The following is a 20,909-nucleotide window of genomic DNA, read 5'->3' as shown; positions in this document are numbered from 1 at the left end:
TTACCAGTAACCATAGTAACAGTGATCAAAGTAATATCAAACATGGCAACATCCACAAAACTGAAAAGCCTCATTACTTTTAAAACAACATGAGTTCAAATGGAGCCACCGCAGCCAAGTTAATTTGTCAAATCTTCATTCAAGGAACACGCCGACTTTTTGGGACTTTAGCTTATTCGCCGTATCCCCCAGAGTTAGATAAGTCCATACATACCATTCTCATCTCCATGCGTGCCACAACTCTGTCTGACGCACCCACTGCTAGCCTAGCTTAGCACAAAGAGTGAAGGTAAATGGCTCCAGCTAGCCTAATGCTCAAGTGATAAAATAACGCCAACATTTTCCTATTTACATGTGATGTGTATAGTTACATTGTGTACTAAGAACGATGCAGACATCCCAAGTCTCCCGGAAGTCTCCCGCATATTTATAGCGGCTCCCTGATGCCCGCAAATTTGTTAAATTCTCCCGCAATCTGGAGCGAGCGAGCAAGAGCGCGCATGCGAGACACAAACTGTGCACGCGCGCACGTCAGAGAGGGAGAGAGAGCGAGATACCTTGCGTGTGTGTGCTAGTGTGCACCTAATGAAGCGCATGTAAGACGGAGAAAATTCCTGATTGGCCTGTTTCGGTAAGTCAACCAATCAATTGTCAGTGTGGGCGGGCTTTTATCTCTTCTCCCGAACCGAATTAATCAGTTCAGTGTATCTAGAAACTGGAGCGCCATGGCAGAGGAAGAGTGCCCCAAAAAACGAAAGTATAAACATAATGACAATCTTGCACGCTGTACAGTTTGTAACTGACATGTTATGGTTGAGTTAAACAGGTTTAATTTCATGTGCATATTTTTTCAGGTCGGCTAGTTGCCAAGGCTACATGAAAACAACAAACTCCTTAGACCTGTTTAAAGTTGCAATGAAATATAAATAAAAGCAGGAGAGATACCTCCCTGAAATTACTTTTTTCAGGTTGGGATGTCTGACGATGGAAAATGAAAAGTTGCAATTTTATAGACCGATATGGCTAGGAACTATTCTCTCATTCCTGCGTAATGATCAAGTAACTTTGCTGCCGTACCATGGGTCAGCAGGCGCAATGAAATAACACAGCGCCTGAAAATAGTCCCCAGCACGCTCTCTGTGCAAGCAGGATGTCACGTTGGTTATGTTGACGGAAGTAAGCCTATTTTCAGGTGCTGCGTAATATCACTGCGCCGCTGCACCCATGGTACGGCAGCAAAGTTCCTTGATCATTACACAGGAATGAGAGAATAGTCCCAAGCCATACTGGTCTAGAGAATTGCAACTTTTCATTTTCTGTCGGTCTTGGTACACGACGTAACTATACACATCACAACATGTTAATAGGAAAATGTTGGCGTTATTTTGTCACTTATTGAGCAGTAGGCTAGATGGAGCCATTTAGCTAGTACCAAAAAGTCGGCGTGTTCCTTTAACCGACAGCAAATTAACTTTGAGTGCAAGGTGATGGCAAATTTAATCTATATTATAAAAAAGAAAAAACATTTCCTTGTACAATTAATCCAATCTACCGATAAATAAAAAAATGGTTCAAATACATTGTGAATTCCTAGTAAAAATGCTTTGTGTTTGCTCTGATATTTGAATGTGAATGTAAATCACTTAACTTATCTTCACTAGGTGAAGAGATTGAGGGAATTCAAGGGAGACCCAAATAAGCTGACACTGGCTGATTCTTTCATGTTCCTGCTGATTCAAGTGCCACGGTAAGAGATGCACAAGATCGGTCTTATCGATCAGATACAAATATACATTTTCATAATACCTAACCACATCATGTAAAAAAGGCATGTCAGCTATGATTGTGTGTTCACTTGTAAAGCTTCGAAGTGCGTATTGAGGCTATGGTACTTCAGGAAGAGTTCCTCCCGTCCTGTGCAGTCATGAGTCGTGATATTAACATTGTGCGTCAGGCTACAGAAGGTAAGAACAAACTAGACTACTCTTTGGAGGTTCTGAAGTTGTGTTAATTTTTACTTTAACCCTCTGGTGCTCTTCGTTTAGGGGTTGCATTGGTTGTCTTCCCGGTCATAAGTGACCGGACACCTAAAAATTAAACTTCCTCCACCTCAGTAAAACCAATGCAATTTTTTTTTCTTCAATAATATTTTTTCGTTTTAATTTTGTATTTTGAGATGATTTGATGGTATTTTTTTAATATTTATGCAATAATTATGGTCTATTTTTGCCATTGAAAATATTTTTTTGTAATTTACATTTTTATTTTATTTTATTATTGCAGTATTTCAGGTTAAAATAGAGACTAGGCCTTCAAAATAAATTTTTTTGAAGGCAGATTAGCGCCCTCTTTTGGAATTATTTAAGAAATCATGCAACCATGGGTGTAACCACTAGAGGTCTCTATGGAGAGGCTTGATAATTCCCTAGTTCTCTTTTGAACACATTTAAAGGTCCCGTTCTTCGTGTGTTTTTGAAGCTTTGATTGTGTTTACAGTGTGCAATATAACATGTGTTCATGTTTCGCGTGTAAAAAAACACAGTATTTTTCACACTATTTACTTATCTGTATACCGCTGTTTACACTGTCCTAAAAACGGCTGGTGATTTCCTTGTGCTATGAAGTCCTTCCTTCAGAAACACGTAACGAGTTCTGATTGTGCAAGCGGTTCCTGTGCTGTGATTCGACCACAGCTTAGCGCACGTGAAAGTGGTTCCTGTGTTGTAATTTGCCAGCAGCTTAGCGCACGTTGGAAAGGTCACGCCTCTTAACGGAGAGATGTATGCGTTCAATAATCTCTACAGCGTCCCTGGGAAAGCCAAACAAAGGTGATTTGACTCCTGGATGAAAATAACAGCGTCTCGATGACATGGCGATAAACACACTCAACGCAACAGTTCCTTTTCTCCACGCGACCGTCCGCTTCTCCACGTGGGGCAGCAACAAGACCACGCCCCCTTTTTTGCGTTTCTTTGTGGGCGGAGGTTAGTCTGTTCTACTGCTCTACTGACGTAATTAAAGAAGGAAGTACCAGGATGTAGTCCAAGCCAGCCGTTCGCTGTAGGCTTTGAAAGGGAACTTCTGTTAAATAAAATATCTCGCTTGGCATTGAACTTTGAGCTTTATAATTTTACAGGTATTATTTATGCTCTAACAGCAACATTACACACTAACTAAAGTTTGAACAATGGAATCGCGAAGAAGGGGACCTTTAATGTTTTTTTTTTTGATGGATTTGAATATATATTTAAAAAATCTCAAAGACTATTTATTATAAAGTTTTAGATTTTTTTGTTTTTGTTAGAAATATAGATTTTTTTCTGTGAATTTGTGTTTTAGCAGATTTCCCTTTCATTTCGTATGGTGGTCATTTTTGACCGAGTGGGAGTATTTTATTACGACCACTTAGCATGCTCGAATCATGCCCTACATTTTTTTTGTGTTTACATACCTAATGCTAGAAAAGTCACCAAGTTTCATTTCATTCTGATGAAGCTGTGATTTTTTAAAATTCCAAATGTGGTTCATAGGTTCAGTTTTTCATAGGTGTGTGTGTGTGTGTGTGTGTGTGTGTGTGTGTGTGTGTGTGTGTGTGTGTGTGTGTGTGTGTGTGTGTGTGTGTGTGTGTGTGTGTGTGTGTGTGTGTGTGTGTGTGTGTGTGTGTGTGTGTGTGTGTGTGTGTGTGTGTGTGTGTGTGTGTGTGTGTGTGTGTGTGTGTGTGTGTGTGTGAGTGGATGTGTCAATATCACACTCTTGATGTTTTAGAGTGTCACCCCATTACTGCTGTGTACTTTTTTCAGCATTGTGGCCGATTTGTAGATTGTACACACACAAATTCTGTGAATTTTTGTGTTTTTTTTTCAGATTTCCCATTAATTTCCTATGGGGGTCATTTTTGACTGAAGAGCACAAGTGGGAGTATTTTTTTATGACCACTTAGCATGCTCAAATCATGCCCCCAATTTTTTTGTGTGTCTACATACCTAATGCATTTCAAAATTTTCCGGTCAGAAATGACCGAAGAGCACCAGAGGGTTAATTTGGAGCAATAATTGTATTTTTTGTCAGAACATTTTGAGGGGACATTCATTCTGATTTTGACCTCTGTGGACCATAGGTTATGGGACTTTGGATGCGAAGTCATTTTTGAATGATCTAATAATGCTCTCTCTCTCTTTTGTGCACAAACTCCACAAACCATATAATTTGATGCATCGTTCCACCACTTCAGTGTTAATTTCGTTGACGAATAATTTGTCATAATTTTCGTCAACAACCTTTTTTCACTGACGAAAACTAAATATAAACTAGTGTTGGATGACAAAAACTATGATGAAAATCAACTGTCATTTTCGTCAACAAATAAAAACGAGACAAAAAATGTTAGGAAGGGACGATTAGGGAAGAGATCCAGTCAGAACTGATGTCCTGTGTAACAGATGCGCACATTTGATTTGAACGTGCTGATCTAACCGCTGGGAAACACGGCGCTGTTGCATGCTCTACAGGCTCACGAAACCCCAATACAGCGCTCCAGAGCGGCTCACAATCAATGAATAGCGCATGTTTATGCCAGGCAATTGTTTATGAACTAATGCTGATGAATAATGACAATGCTCACTTTACGATGTTTATATAGTAATATGTTTTAGACGGTTGTAACAACGCATATTTTATTTCTCTCATCTGAACTTGAATGAGCAGCTGCAACTGCAATAGTAAGGCGAGATTTCAAAATAAGAGTCAATGTGTATTTCGAGCTTGTTTATAATTAAAAGTCACGCATTATATATTCGTTTTTGGTTACACAATAAACTGTATTTAATTGAATTCCCATTTAATTCATAGTCAGGAGGAAAGATCAGTATTTGACACATATTCAATAAAGTATCAGGGTTATAATAGTTAACTAAAACCATTAAAAAAAATCTTCTTTACTTGAAATTAAATAAATGTTAACTGAAATTTAAAAAATAAATAAACTTATTTGAAGCTTTAGCTTAACCTGATATGGCCTAAAACAAAACAAATGATGTCAAAATGTCAGTTCAAGTGACAGTCGGTTATGTAATGCTTAAATGCTTAATGTATTACAATTTATCTAAACTCATTAGATTTTAGGAGACTAAATCTACTGTAGATTTAGTCGACTAAAATCGTATAATATTTAGACTAAAACTAGACTAAAACTAAAAACAATTCAGGTGACTAAAATATGACTAAAACTAAATGGCATTTTAGTCAAAAGACTATGACTAAAACTAAATCAAAATTCGCTGTCAAAATTAACACTGCACCACTTTCAAAGGGTCTGCTGTCAAGTATGAACCTATAAACAGTATAGTGAACTCAATTCTGAGTTGAGTGCATTTTGCTGAGTAATTTTCTATCACTCAGCTGTGCCGCAGAACATGACATCACTAAGTGCAACATGTTCCTGGATCAACATCTTCGTTGATCCTGGGACAACGTTCCAATTAACCAATCAGATTTGAGAGACAAGTTTACAGTTTACGTCAAGTTTAGGCTTAGAACCAGGGTTAGGTGCTTCTACATCAGTGTTATTCACCTATAATTTCCCTCTGGTTTTATGGATAACTTATGGGTAGGGTTAGGTTTAGGGATAGGGATATGGTTAGGATAAAAATTTCATAATATAAAAAAATATAGCACTAACATCATTACATTACTTATATTAATCCTGCATTAACTAATCCTTGCAGTACATCATAAACTACAATAGGTATACTATCAGCAATTTTTAAAATTGAAATGTAGCATTGAGTCTTTAGATTTAAATTTCTTAGACTGTAGACAGCAGGAAGGATAGTAATAGCATTTAGAGTGTTATGTAGTTTAACAAATGGTCTGTGGTTATTCAGTTTCTATTGATTATTCCACAGAACTAATGACTTGTGAAGAGCTCCATGCCATTCTACACTTAGTTCTCCAAGCGGGAAATATCATGAATGCAGTAAGTCTCTCTCTGTCTTCAACATTTTTTTCAGTTTATTGTCTTGCCAGTGTTCCCCATCCCTTACCCCTCATCTGTTCCTTTTTTGTGGACATTTCCCCCTAGTCCTCTTTTCACCTTTGCTCTTTCCTTTCAACTGTTCCTCTCCAAAACATTCTCTGACATTTTTAAATCAGGATGGGTGGTTGGCTTTTACAGCATTGACCAGACATTGACTGATGTTATCTGTGTTCCTAGGGTGGCTATGCAGGCAATGCTGTGGGCTTCAAACTGTCCTCGCTTCTCTCTCTGGCTGACACGAAGGCCAACAAGCCTGGCATGAACCTGCTTCATTTTGTGGCACTAGTGAGTAGGATAGAACCAGATGCACTGTAGCTTTCTCCAGATTTACTGAACAAAAATGTTTGTAAATGTGTTAGGAACCAGCCATACTAATAACAACAACATTTTTAAACTGATTTGATTTGCATTTTTCTTTAACTTTTCTCACGAAGGAAGCACAGAAAAAGGATGAGGCCCTTTTGAAGTTTCCAGAGAAGCTAACACATGTTCAGAGTGCAACCAGGTAACAGCAATATTAGTTTCTCAAAACTCAAAACACTTCTCCCATTAATAATTTCATTTATTTTATGAAACGTTTAGAAAATCTCAAATCGAGTTTTATTAATCCTGTATTGACTAATGGAATAATTCTGTAAAGGTCTGGCTACGAGACCATAGCAATATCAACTGGTTTAGCAACTAGTGCTAATACTTTTCACTTTTTCTTAGAAATGTAGTCATTATTTACCTTGAATTTGCAACAGGTCTCACCTTTCTATGATCCCTTGCTCAATCTTTCTCTCACTTATTTTGATTTTTATTATTGTAGAATTTCAGTAGAAAATATAGAAGGAGAGTTTTCCTCTCTCTATGTAAAAACACGTTCCTTGGAAGAGAAGATTCAGGATGACGATGAGCTGCAAAAGCTGCTGGATCAATTTTTGCAGGTAAATGAATCATTCCCCAAATTAGAATTCCATAGTAAGTATGTTTTTTGTACTAAAGGTTAGGTTTTTTTTATATTTCTATTGTCTTTATATTGTCATCTTGTTTTGCCATAATGATTTGATAAACTTTTTTTATGCCAATAAGAATGACTGACCTGCTTTCCTCTTATTTGTTAGAGCTCTGCACAGGCCCTACAGGACATTAAACATTGCAGACTGGACTTGCGCAAAAAGGGCAATGCCCTCATTGACTTCTTCTGTGAAGACAAAGACACCTTCAAACTGGATGAGTGCTTCAGAATCTTCCAAGACTTCTGTCTAAAGTTTAAAAAAGCTGTAAAGGTACATATCATATTCAATAACATGCAAAAATAAAAATAAAAAAACACAGTAAAGAAAATATTATAAGATAAAATAATTAAGAGTTTATCTGTCAATACATTAAATGAGAAGTTCACTTGAATTACTCACCCTCAAGCCATCCTAGGTGTATATGACTTTCTTCTTTCTGATGAACACAATCAAAGTTATATTAATAAATATCCTGATGCTTCCCAGCTTTACAATGGCAGTGACGGAACGGAGTCCATTGAGTTTGAATCTCAAAAAAGTGCATCCATCCCTCATAAACGTACTCCACACAGCTCCGGGGGGTTAATAGAGGCCTTCTGAAGCGAATCGATGGGGTTTTGTAAGAAAAATATCCATATTTAACACTTTCTGCATACGTTGAATACTGAAGGCAGTCTGCCAGAAAATAGATATTTTACTTTAGATAATTAAGTTTTAAATATGGATATTTTTTTCTTACAAAACCCCATCGATTCTCTTGAGAAAGCCTTTATTAAACCCCCGTAGCTGCGTGGAGTACATTTATGAGGGATGAGGGATGGATGCACTTTTTTGAGCTTCAAACTCAATGGACCTAGCTTGGAAGCGTCAGGATATGTATTAATATAACTCTGATTGTGTTCATCAGAAATAAGTCAAGTCAAGTCAACTTTATTTATATAGCACTTTTTACAATGCAGATTGTTTCAAAGCAGCTTCACAGTGTTAAACAGGAAAATAATGCAACAGAATCTGATTCGGCTGTACAGCCGCTCTAGAGAAAACGGTGATTTCATCTAGCTCATTTCAATTATCATAAAGTGACAATGTGGGCAGATCAGTAATTTAGTTGATGTATTTAATTTAGTTTAGTAATTAAATTTATTTGGATATTTAGTTGAAAATGTAGTGTCCCCAACTGAAGAAAGAAGTTAATATACACCTAGGATGGCTTGAGGGTGAGTAAATCATGGGGTAATTTTCATTTTAAAGTAAACTACTCCTTTAAAGCATTTAAGAATCATGTTACAGATCATATATCAGTGAACACCCTCATTTAGTGATCTCTTGTCCACTCTGCTGCAGGACAACCTGGACAGGGACCTGAAGGAGGAAGTTAGACAGCGACGTTTACGGGAACTAGAGGAGAAACGGTGTGCCTGGGGTGCAGCTAATTCTGAGACAGGTGATAGTGGGGGGTTTGGTCGCAGCAGCAGTGAAAATGATGTTGACATCCTAACCAAAGAAGGCCTCCTAGACTTCCTGCTTCAATCAAGACCTCAAAGCCCCCACAGTCCTTTGGGGCGCTCGGCTAGTGCCCGCCGTTACCAGCACACCTCTAGTGACCGCAACCTTCGTGGCTATATGGAGAAGATCTCTGGGTCTTCAGCAAGCGACTATGCCAAATTCAGCAGCCTGCCACGTTCAGGCAGGAACCATCAAAGAAAGACCATGGCATGGCTTGTCTCACAGGATAATAGGGAGCTGGGTCCACAGAGTCAGGTTTGCCAAGAGAATTTAGCAGCTTCACCAAAGGCTGAGACAGAACCCATCAGTCCTTTAGCTAGATACTCAAGTTTTGGCTATAACATGAACACTGATCCCTACAATAATAATAATAATAATTATACTACTCTCTCGGAAGGTGGAGTTACACCTCGATTAAGTAACTCAAAGAATGTTTATCAGGGGACATCTGGTCATGGTGTTGGACACATGAGTGTTTGTGTGGAGAAACACAAACTAGTTTCTGGCCTTCAACCCTTTGAGATAACCAGCCAGATCAATAATAACAGTAATGTTGCTTTTGACAACCAGTGTGAAGTGTTTGTAACAAGTCTGGAAAGAGAAGAAGACCCTCCCAAAGCATTTGTCCTTGATACTCCCCCATCTAGTAGGAGTTCTGAGGAAAGACCTAAGCCAGAAAAAGTATGGAATGACAAAATTATCTCATCACAGAAAGAGGAAGCGGACACAAGCACCTTTTCCTCAACAACTTGTGACACCCCATTGCCCCTTGATCCCTCTGTGTCCAGTAAGAAACCCATGTTGTATGCCATGGACTGCACTGAAACGGATTGTTCCATTGTATTGGACTGTTCTGAGATTGAGAGTTCTTCTATCATGAAAGAAGGTTCTGGACCACAGGATGCCAACTATCCAAAAGTAGTTCAGGACACCAATTCTCTTTCCTCCAATTTTGAGTCCACTGATAGTCACTTTGTGTCCATATCAAGCGATGAACCACTTGTAGGAAGGTTTTATCAAGCATGTCCAGAATCAATCAGTCCATCTGTAAATACTGAAGAGGCAGAGACAGATAGCTGTGACACAGCTGAAGGGCGAAGAGTTGGCGAGAAAGCAGTCCAGACCTGTATCCCCAAAACACTTGTCAAAACCAAGACCAAAGGGATTGCTCATACCAGTCGTCCTACAAGAACCCTCACATCAACTGAGACTCAGAACATGCGCAAAGTGGTGCCAATTACAAGGCAGAATCGATCTAGTAGCAGCATGAAGAAAGTGGAAAAACCTCCTGGACATGAGAGCATAGAACCCAGACGTCCACTTCGTGACCAAAGCATGCCAGCCAGGAGAGGCGAGAGACAAGGTAGACCTGCAAGACATTCAAGCCTTCCTCCAGAGGATCCCAGGGCACAAAGAGGAGTGACACCAAGCAACTCTCGGTGGGCAAGGGACTCGACTCAACACAGACCCTCCATCAAAAAAACAAACGTCAAACCTGTTCGTATCATTTCAAAACCAGCACCAGAGGAAAAGATGTGTCGTTCTACAATGCGCGCCTTGGCCCAATCTCAAGCCCAGACACAAGGTACCTCTGAAGTAGGTACACCTGACAGTCCCAACAACACCCTAAAAAGTTCTACGCCTTTACCAAGCTTTGCTCGCAACACTGTGGCATCTTCTTCCAGATCTAAAAAAGACATGCCCTCATCAGCCGTAACAGGAACACCATCAAAGAGCTTATCAAGAACTAGCTCTCAAAAATCGCCCGTCAGTAGAGCGGACTCTGTCAGTAGCGGACCTTTGCCAAGGAGTGAGGATAAACTAGGGGGGTCTATTAGGAGGGTTCAAAGTGTAAGGGCTTCCAGTCGGAGCAGTGACACACCTCCTCCACAGTCTGGACGAGAGCACTCCCTCAAAAGTAGCAGTTTTTCTGAGAGATCCACACAAATTAAAGACTCCATTGCGAGCAGGACCAACAAACCTACATGGAAGTAGAATGGACATATTATATAGTGGCTTAAAAAACTATTTGACAAGGAAGATCAAACTTTTTCTGCACATATTAAAGTTACTAAAGAGGCACAGAAGCCTCTTAAATTATTCTGAATGTATCTACGGCCTTTGAAATGTAGCTGAAGTTGTGTCACTAGATGCTCAGCAAGAGTTTTAATAATAACGTGAGCTACTGTCACCATTTGACAGCACATTTAGTAGCACTTCCACATCCACACAAGGATGGTTTTGATGGCCTTTTTCTTACATATACTTGACACATCATCAACTGTCACAGAAAACACAATCACAAATTGTACTTAGTGTTAGAGTTAACCCTATATTTTATAATCTATATTAATTCTACAAAGACTATGTGAGCTGTTCTCACAAATTGCTGCAGACAAATAAAATAGAAGACGATTTGTGACAACTTGCTTTATTTTACTGTAGCCTATATAGTAAAAGTAATGTAAATGTGATACTGTTTACTAGGGTAACATTTCCATTAAAAACTTCATGAACACTTAACGATTCATCCACATTTCACTTAACTGTTTTCTGTGCATGATGACAAATCACACTGAAGACTGTTTGATGAATATGAATGTTATCCAAATACACCTTAGTGTAGCTGATGCAATGAGTACTACAGCTAGTAGTTCGAAGATGCCTCTCCAGTGATGTTTTTGGAAATGATCAAAATCTTTGCTGCCCAGCTGCTCGTTTTCAATTTGCCTTTTTCATGCAGGGTACATGCCGCTGTACACTGTCTTGCTGCTGATGACACTGTATTTGTGACGTTTCTGTGAATATGCTGATAGCTCTTTCTTTTTAAAGCCATACTGTTAACCGGGAGTGGCAAAAACTGGTGCTAGAGGAAAGGCTGGGAAGTTTCAGTTCGGCCCAAACTTTTGAGAAAGCACATACACTGTATGCATCAAATGTTCTCACAGTATCTGCTTGAAATTAAGTTGACAGGTAGTCAAAAAAAAAAGTGTTTACATTACAAAAACATGTGTTGCTTAAAACAAACAAATCAGTGTTAGAATAAACAGTAACACTTTTACAGTACAGGTTCTAAACATTAATTCAATAATAAGCATGAAATAATATTTTTACTTCATTTGTTAATTTAGGTTCATATTAATTTCTATATATATATACTAATACATTTGTAGTTATTACAAATGTAAAATTAACATTAGTAAATGTTTTATGAACAAACATGAATTAACAATGAACAATAGTACATTATTAATAAATTAACATGAACCTATATACTAATACATGCTATAAAAGCTGCTGTTCATTGCTAGTATTAGAGACCTAATGCATTGACTAATTAGTTCAATTTGGTTTAACACATTGAACCGTATTGTAAAAGTGTTACTGGTTCCGCATAATTAGTGGTGATACAGTGGTAAAAGCTCTGCAATATGAACTAGACACCAGTACTTGGTGTACTTTTACCCTTCTGCTATGTGTTTACTCCTTTTTAAGCAACCACCATGTTGGTGAGGGCATAAATGATATACTCAAAATAGAATATGGTTATGTAAAATATTATTATAAATACAAAAATAAATATGTATGAATAGGTAAACACTAATAGATAGTTGTCAGCTAATGAAGTCAATACTGATTTCAGAGCATGGTAACAAAAAAAATAGCCTAAAATCCTGATTTCTACCTCTAGAATCATATTTGCCACCTCTGGTTCTTATATCCTGATGGCTCCCTCATCAAGTGAATCATTGGCTTTTCACAATGATTCTGCAGGTGTACCTCAGTTTCAAGGTCTTTTTATGTTCTTGGAAAGGTTTATGTATTGACATATCTGTATTTAGCACTGATTGGTTAACATGCTTTAGAATATATCCATGGCAACATGGTGAAGTCTGACACAATGGAATCATTGTTCCAGCTGTAGATAAAACTAGCAAAATTGGAGCAAAATCACTTTAAGCTATAACTTTAAAATAAAAATGAAAGTTACATTTGTCCAGTCAGACAGTTGGGCTTATATGTCAATGTGTATATTTTATTGATATTGCTTGAATTTTCTATTTTGAATGTCCTTTCCTCTGTGATTGTAGAATATACAATCAATATAAGCTAATCAATAAAATACATGTGAAAAAGATCCGTTTACCAACTGTGAATTACAATGATGTGTTCTTTTTGTTAAACTTCTGTGAGAAACTTTAGCTAGCCATGATTTGTTTTTGACAATGGTCGCTTTTTAGTCGAACCACACCCAATGTTTAGTCGTGTGGGTGTGTGAGAGCGAGAAAGAGATGCAAATTAAGTACAGTAAGGAAAACAATAAGACGGAACCTGGCTATAAACCACACAGATAACAGCAACTTTATCACAAAACGACAAAAAAAAGCACTCTTTTTAGTCTTTATTTTTTTTACACGTTACCGGCGCTTGACACACCCTTGTAGCGCAGGACAAAATCTCTTTTTTTATCCTACCTTTTTTACGTGTTGTCTACTAGAATGCCACCTGCTGTTGATTCTGTGAAGGAGCATAAACAGTACTGGGTAATGCTGGCGTGAGATCCTTTTCCCACCGCCTGACTTTTATGGTGGTCTCTATTCTAGCTCTAAGTTCCTATGGTGATGCTGTTCCAGTGGAGAACAATTTACCCTTAAAGGCGTTTTTATTTGTATCACTCTAAATATCAAACTACAATTTAACTAAGTGAAATCACCTCTGTCCATGGCACTTAAAGGGATAGTTCACCTAAAAAATACTTTTTTTATTACTCTACCTCATGTCATTCCAAAATTGTATGACTGCAGAACACAAAGGAAGATATTTTTTTAAGAATGTTGGAAACCAAAAATGTTTGTCTTCCATTGTATGAACATCATTTCTCAAAATATATTATTTTGTGCTCCACAGAAGAAAGAAGTAAAACAGTTTTGTAATAACAAGGGTGAGTAAATTATGACCGATTTTAAGACTTTTTTAATAAAAAAATATTTAACATTACATAGATGGAATTACACTGCTTTTGCATATCATCAGAGTTCTTATCAAATAAATGAATCAATTCAGGAAGCTAAATACTTTATACAGAGGTTAACGTAGATAATTGTAAATAATCATTCTGTATGTTGAATATCATACATGTTTGTCACACTATGAGGCTTGCTGATATGATTGGTTTGAGCTTGAACCTGGACAATACAATAATACAGTTCCTGGGTTAACAATAGTTAAGTTAATAAATGGTCAGTCCAGTTTACTTAACTACATGGATGATGCATATACATAGAATTTGTGTTTGAATAAGAAACTGTTTGTCTGTGAGGAAATCTTATAGATAAACAGATACAATGCTTGTGCTACAGCAACTAGCTTGCTGCACATTTCTGCGGTCAGACCAGACCAACTTGTTTAGATGAGAATATGGGAGCATGTTACTAGCAATGGCAAGGATATAGGATCAATTCTCAGAGAATATGCAATGGCAAAAATTAAAAGCCCACTTTCCCAGTCTTTTTGGATAAAAGCCAAATGTGCAAATGTAGCCTGAGAGTGTTCAATTGTTTCTGCACTGCTAAAGTAAGGTGTAATCATAGCACCTAATGAATCCAGAGAGACCAATAGTTTTATTCAAGAAATCAGAAAAAAAACACTGTCCTTCGGCAGTGATCTATTGCTAAAAGATGGCAATGCAAAAGAATTTGGCATAAGCTGTGATAGTTTAAGTTATTATTTACAGGACACCGAGTTGACTGTCCCCAAATAACAAGGTGTATATAAGAAAAAAAGAGTAATATAATCTTAGACAGCTACTGATACAGTACAACTAAGCTCCAGCAGGAGGAGCCACAGCATAAGACAATCAAAATGATTCAACCAAACCATAAACGACTAGAAATTGTGGAAACAGTCCTGCACCAAACTGCAACTGAAGTAAAAGTTGACACTGGGCCAAAATGCAATATAAAAGGGGGGATAATAACTTTATGGTGGAATCAAAATGAATGGCATCATCATCATCGAAAGACATGGAACTCAGGAACATGATGAAAATCTGAAAAAGTGCTCAACCCAGCACTGGTCATGAGAAGAATTGGACATTGTTGACAACTATTTCAAAGTGTTGTATTCTGACATAATGTGTGGAGAACTAAAGTGAAAGAGTAAACAAGCTGTATGAAGTTCCACTCCTCTTGTGTGCTTCATTATTAATAACTCCTGATAGACACCACAAGGAGGTCAACCTCAAGAAGGCATCTTAACATCTTTAGTGAAGGCCTAAAAGCAGATCTCTTCAAAATTACAGTTGTCTCACCCTGACATAAAAAAAAAAAAACATACTCATTGTACAAGAGGTTTAGTCAAGTAGGCTACAGTATGAATTGCATTATTAATAGTTTTTTTGTTTTCTTTCTTTCTTTCTTTCTTTCTATAAATAGGGCAAAAAGGAGCAAAATTGGCACTCTTGGCATTCCTCAATGAATCCGTGTTTTTGCACATTGTGTAAATGATTTAATGATTCACTCGTGAACATTCCCAATTGGTTGACAGCTTATTTTGGAAGCTGCAAACATGTGAAGTGATACAAACAGCACCAAACAAAAATGTGTTGTTCTCAGAACATTCAAAAGTCCAGTTTTTTAAAATGTTTTAAAAACTTTTTTCCCCCCCTGTCTTGGTTATGTGAACGTTAGAGAAAACATTAAGGGAATGTTAAATGTTATAATTTTGCAAACATTATGGGAACATTGCATTTGAATGTTCTCTCGCTGAACCATCTGAAACAAGTACACAGCTAACAGAACCTTCTCAGCTAACATTCTGGCAACGTTCTCTTAAAGTTAAGAACAAACGTTTTCCAGTAACCATAATAAAACATTTCATAACTTTCATAATGTTCTCAAAACATTAGCACAACATTGTTCATTAAATGTTTTACTTTGACGTTCTTCTAATGTTTTTAAATGTTACTACTTTTTTCAGAACGTTCAGGGAACATTCATAAGCAACGTTCCCATAATGTATTCATAATGATAAAATGGTTGATGTTCATGTCACAAAATCCACTGAAGGCAAGTTACAGTAAGATCCCATGTGCAGTTTATTAACCATGAACTAAACTTGTACAGAAAAATAAACTTACCAACAGCTGGTTTCACAAACAAAGCTAGACAAAAGACGATAGAGGGTATGCACGTGACGTCACCGTGAGTGGCAAAAAGACTGAGTGGAACTGTTTTTTTTAGCGTGAATGTCGCACAAAACACAGCTAAAATGGGAAAGAGCTTTGAGATAGATGTGACAAGAAATCTGAGGTAGGCCTTTATTTTTACAGACTGCCAAAAGCTTCAGAAAAGAGAAGCAAATTGATCACTGCAATTCAAAGAAACAACTGGATACAGGCAGCGAAACGTGGATTTGCAGTTATCGTTTTGTGTCAGTATTTAGAATTTTGGGGTAAATTTATACCCTATATATTGTATTGTTATATATTGTATTGACAACTCATCAGTTCAATATTTATGTTATATTCTGCATTATTGGGTGTTTTTAAATAAGCACTGACAAAAACTATTTAAGGGCTGGACGAAATGATGATGTGGCGGAGGGGGCGTGGTTTTGCGAGGTCTGCAGCGGGAGAGAGAGGGCAGAACCGAGCGGTGAGTAAGTTGGTCAAGTGCAGATCACAAACACCTGTGTCTCATTGCAGTAATTGGCGTGGAGAGACCGCATAAAAGCCGCTGCGGGACGAGAGAGAGGGAGAGAGAGACACGCACAACTGGGACTCGAGAGAGAAGGACACACGAAGAGAGGACCTGCCCAAACCGACGATTGATACGTAGAAAGAGAGTTTATGCTGAACGTTTATGTTGTGCGACGTGCACACCCTGTTTGTTTATTGAGCAACAAGAATAAAAAGAGTACTCACGAGTCCCAGTACGCCGACCCCGTCTTCTTCCTTCCTACACCCACAAGAGCCAACATTATACTGGTGCAGAAAGCCGGGAAGGGAGAAGATCGCCGCCGCCATGCAGACCCTGCCAAAGACGCCACTTGCGGACCTCGTCACCTTGCTTGCCGGTCTTCACCAGGAGCAACACCAAAACCTGCTGGCCATGAGGGAGGAGCAACAGAAGCATTTCAAAGCTCTCCTTCACGCCCAGCATTAAGACCGGGAGCTGTTCTGGAGCTGGATTGGCCAGGAGATTCGGCCCGTCCCCCCTCACATCACCGACTCGGCCGCCGCCCTGCACCTCTCGAAGATGGGCCCGGAGGATGATCCGGAGGCATTCATCGACCTCTTTGAGAGGTCCGCTGAGTCCCGGGGATGGCCGAAGGCGGACTGGCCGATGCGGCTCCTGCCGCTGTAATCTGGGGAGACGCAGGTAGCCGCCCACCAACTGCCAGTCCAAAATCTCCTGGCTTACGACGATCTCAAGCACGCGATTTTACAGCGGGTTGGCCGGAGCCCAGAAAAACATCGGCAGCAGTTCCGCACCCTGACCCTGGATGACTCCGGCCGACCCTTCGCCTTTGCGCACCAGCTCCGGGACTCCTGCCACAAGGGGCTGATGGCCGACGGAAGCGACGTCGAGGTCATCATCGATCGTATGGTACTGGAGCAGTTCGTTGCGCGGCTTCCTCGAAAGACCGCACAGTGGGTCCAGTGCCACCGCCCGACGTCGCTGACCAAGGCCATCCAGTTGGCGGAGGATCAGATGGTGGCGTGCCACGGGGTCGGCGAACCCCTTCCATCTGCTTCTCTCTCTCTCTCTACCCTCTTCTTCCCCCGCCCCCTTTGTCTCCAAGCCTGTCCCCTTTCCTAGGTCCCGTGGCAGCTTGACACCCAGGCGGAGGACCCCCCACGGTGGAGGATGGGCGGAGCCAGTGATCCACCGGCACCTCCCCGGCCGGCGCCGAGGGGAGGCGCTATGCTGCTGGATCCCTACCCTTCTCCCTCCGCACCCGCACTCTCTCCATGCCAACCTGCCGACCTACTTCCGGCCACTAGGGGGGCGGGAAGGTCTGGGCCGGCTTGTTGGCGCTGCGGGGATCCGGGCCATTTTATTGACCGCTGTCCGGTCATGGAGGTCGGGACGCTGGTCCGGGTCCCTGGCGTGCTGGATGTCCTTAGGGAGGTTTGGGAGGACGGACCTTCCGCGAGTAAAAATGAAATTCAGTATGTCCTGGACCTGAGAACAAAACTCCACACTTTGGGACGGTTATCAATGGAGAATTTGTTACAGGCTCAGGACAGACAAAAACAGCTGTACAACAGAGGGGCTAGGTTACGTCAATTTGCACCGGGAGATAAAGTGCTTGTGTTACTCCCTACCTCTAGCTGTAAATTGCTTGCAGAGTGGCAAGGGCCCTTTGAGGTCACACGGCGAGTTGGGGACCTCAACTATGAGGTCGTGCGATCAGACAGGGATGGGGCACGTCAAATATACCACCTCAACCTGTTAAAAAAGTGGTCGAGGTGGAGTCAGTGATGCTGGCGACGGTGGTGAGCGGAGAGGAGGATCTCGGGCCAGAGGCGGTTCAAAAATCCCAATCTCTCGCTCTGGCCCCGGGCGGGGATCACCTTTCGCCGTCCCAGCTCACTGACGTAAAGACATTACAGGCGGAGTTTGCCGACGTGTTTTCGCCCCTACCTGGTCGCACTGACCTTATTCAGCACCACGTTGAGACCGAGCCGGACGTGGTGGTTCGCAGTCGGCCCTACCGGTTACCTGAACACAAGAAAAAAGTAGTTCAGACTGAATTAGAGGCCATGTTAGAGATGGGGGTAATAGAAGAGTCCAGCAGTGACTGGGCGAGCCCAATAGTTTTGGTTCCAAAGCCTGACGGCTCGGTCCGGTTCTGTGTGGACTACCGAAAGGTAAACGCGGTGTCAAAGTTTGATGCGTATCCAATGCCAAGGGTTGACGAACTGCTTGATCGGCTAGGGACCGCTCGATTTTATTCGACACTGGACTTAACTAAGGGTTATTGGCAGATCCTCCTGTCTCCAATGTCCAAAGAAAAAATCGCCTTCACCACGCCGTTCGGATTGCACCAATTTGTCACCCTTCCACCCACCGCTGCCTACCTAGATGACATCATCATCTACAGCGCGGACTGGCAGCGGCATATGCAGCACTTGCGGGCTGTCCTGAAGTCGCTGAGAAGGGCGGGGCTCACGGCCAACCCAAAGAAGTGTGCGGTTGGGCGGGTGGAGGTAAGGTATCTGGGCTTCCACTTGGGTCATGGTCAGGTGCATCCCCAAATTGATAAGACCGCAGCAGTTGCAACCTGTCCAAGACCTAAGACCAAAAAAGAGGTCAGACAGTTCCTGGGGCAAGCGGGATATTACAGAAGGTTTGTGCCTAATTATTCGGACCTCGCTAGCCCGCTGACTGATCAGACTAAAAAGGAGGTTCCAGATACGGTTCAGTGGACGGAGCGGTGCCAGCAGGCCTTCACCCAGATAAAGGCTGCTCTGTGTGGTGGGCCGCTCCTTCAGGCTCCTAACTTTTCTCTCCCTTTTTCTCTGCAGACTGACGCCTCGGACAGAGGGCTGGGCGCAGTCCTGTCCCAGGAGGTGGAGGGTGAAGAGCAGCCGGTGCTGTACATTAGTCGTAAGCTCTCTAAGAGAGAGACTATGTACAGCACCATAGAGAAGGAGTGTTTGGCCATCAGGTGGGCCATTCTCACCCTTCGCTACTACCTCCTGGGGCTGGAGTTCACCCTCTGTTCGGACCACGCCCCCTTGCAGTGGCTCCACCACATGAAGGATACCAACGTGCGGATCACCCGTTGGTATCTAGCTTTACAGCCTTTTAAGTTCAAGGTGATCCACAGGCCGGGTGCACAGATCGCGGTGGCTGACTTCCTCTCCAGGAGGGGGGGGGGGGGGGGGGGGGGGTTGCAGGCCGGATGGCTCCCCGTCCTGAGTCGAGCGGTGGGGGTATGTGGCGGAGGGGGCGTGGTTTTGCGAGGTCTGCAGCGGGAGAGAGAGGGCGGAACCGAGCGGTGAGTAAGTTGGTCAAGTGCAGATCACAAACACCTGTGTCTCATTGCAGTAATTGGCGTGGAGAGACCGCATAAAAGCCGCTGCGGGACGAGAGAGAGGGAGAGAGAGACACGCACAACTGGGACTCGAGAGAGAAGGACACACGCAGAGATGGACCTGCCCAAACCGACGATTGATACGTAGAAAGAGAGTTTATGCTGAACGTTTATGTTGTGCGACGTGCACACCCTGTTTGTTTATTGAGCAACAAGAATAAAAAGAGTACTCACGAGTCCCAGTACGCCGACCCCGTCTTCTTCCTTCCTACACCCATAAGAGCCAACATTACAGATGATATATTACAATTATATAAGTGATCACCAAGGTTTAAACCTACCTATATTGTATATAACGCGTTCACAGGCAAATTTGCTTTATGTTCCATAAACAATGTATAACTAACGTTTTAGTGCTAATGTTTTGATAACATTATTAAAGGTTCTTTAATAGAATCTTCTAGAAGCGGATTTGTGAGGTCAGGCACTGATGTTGGATGAAGGCCTGGCTCGCAGTCTCTGCTCTAATTCATCCCAAAGTTGTTCTATCAGGTTGAGGTCAAGACTCTGTGCCAAAACTCACTCATCCATGTCTTTATGGACCTTGCTTTGCGCACTGGTGTGCAGTCATGTTGGAACAGGAAGGGGCCATCCCCAAACTGTTCCCACAAATTTGGGGTCATGAGAATGTCCAAAATATCTTGGTATGCTGAAGCATTAAGAGTTCCTTTCACTGGAACTAAGGGGCCAAGCCCAACCCCTGAAAAACAACCCCACACCATAATCCCCCCTCCACCAAACTTTACACTTGGCACAATGCAGTCAGGCAAGTACCGTTCTCTTGGCAATCGCCAAACCCAGACTCATTCATCGGACTGTCAGACAGAGAAGCGTGATTCGTCACTCCAGAGAACACGTCTCCACTGCTCTAGAATCCAGGGACGGGGTGCTTTACACCACTGGCTTGGATGCAGCTGCTTGGCCATGGAAACCCATTCCATGAAGCTCTCTACGCACTGTTCTTGAGCTAATCTGAAGGCCACTTGAAGTTTGGAGGTCTGTAGCTATTGACTCTGCAGAAAGTTGCCGACTTATGCGCACTGTGCACCTCAGCATGCGCTGACCCCGCTCTGTGATTTTACGTGGCCACTTTGTTGCTGAGTTGCTGTTGTTTCCAATTGCTTCCACTTTGTTTTAATACCACTAACAGTTGACCGTGGAATATTTAGTAGTGAGGAAATTTCACAAATTGAATTATTGCACAGGTGGCAACCTATCACGGTACCACATTTGAATTCACTGAGCTGATTTGGAGGGGTGTC

At 41.3% G+C, this 20,909-nt stretch overlaps 1 protein-coding gene across 1 annotated transcript in view; it reads left to right on the top strand.

Annotated features, from left to right (window-relative positions):
• Positions 1-12,666, top strand: part of fhdc1 (FH2 domain containing 1) — a 37,011-nt gene extending 24,345 nt beyond the window's left edge. The window contains exons 5-12 of the mRNA XM_079811758.1: positions 1,662-1,747; positions 1,864-1,964; positions 5,904-5,974; positions 6,212-6,319; positions 6,469-6,539; positions 6,846-6,963; positions 7,141-7,305; positions 8,380-12,666. Of these exons, the coding sequence (XP_079667884.1) occupies positions 1,662-1,747; positions 1,864-1,964; positions 5,904-5,974; positions 6,212-6,319; positions 6,469-6,539; positions 6,846-6,963; positions 7,141-7,305; positions 8,380-10,536 (2,877 nt within the window). The 3' untranslated portion in view covers positions 10,537-12,666. The remainder of the gene's footprint in view (positions 1-1,661; positions 1,748-1,863; positions 1,965-5,903; positions 5,975-6,211; positions 6,320-6,468; positions 6,540-6,845; positions 6,964-7,140; positions 7,306-8,379) is intronic.
• Positions 12,667-20,909: the final 8,243 nt, after the last annotated feature.

This window comes from Gobio gobio (genome assembly GCF_949357685.1).
Source record: "Gobio gobio genome assembly, chromosome: 3".
Lineage (NCBI taxonomy): Eukaryota > Metazoa > Chordata > Actinopteri > Cypriniformes > Gobionidae > Gobio > Gobio gobio.
The sequence above is the reverse complement of the archived record's forward strand: the minus strand, read 5'-3'. Positions and strand labels throughout refer to the sequence as shown.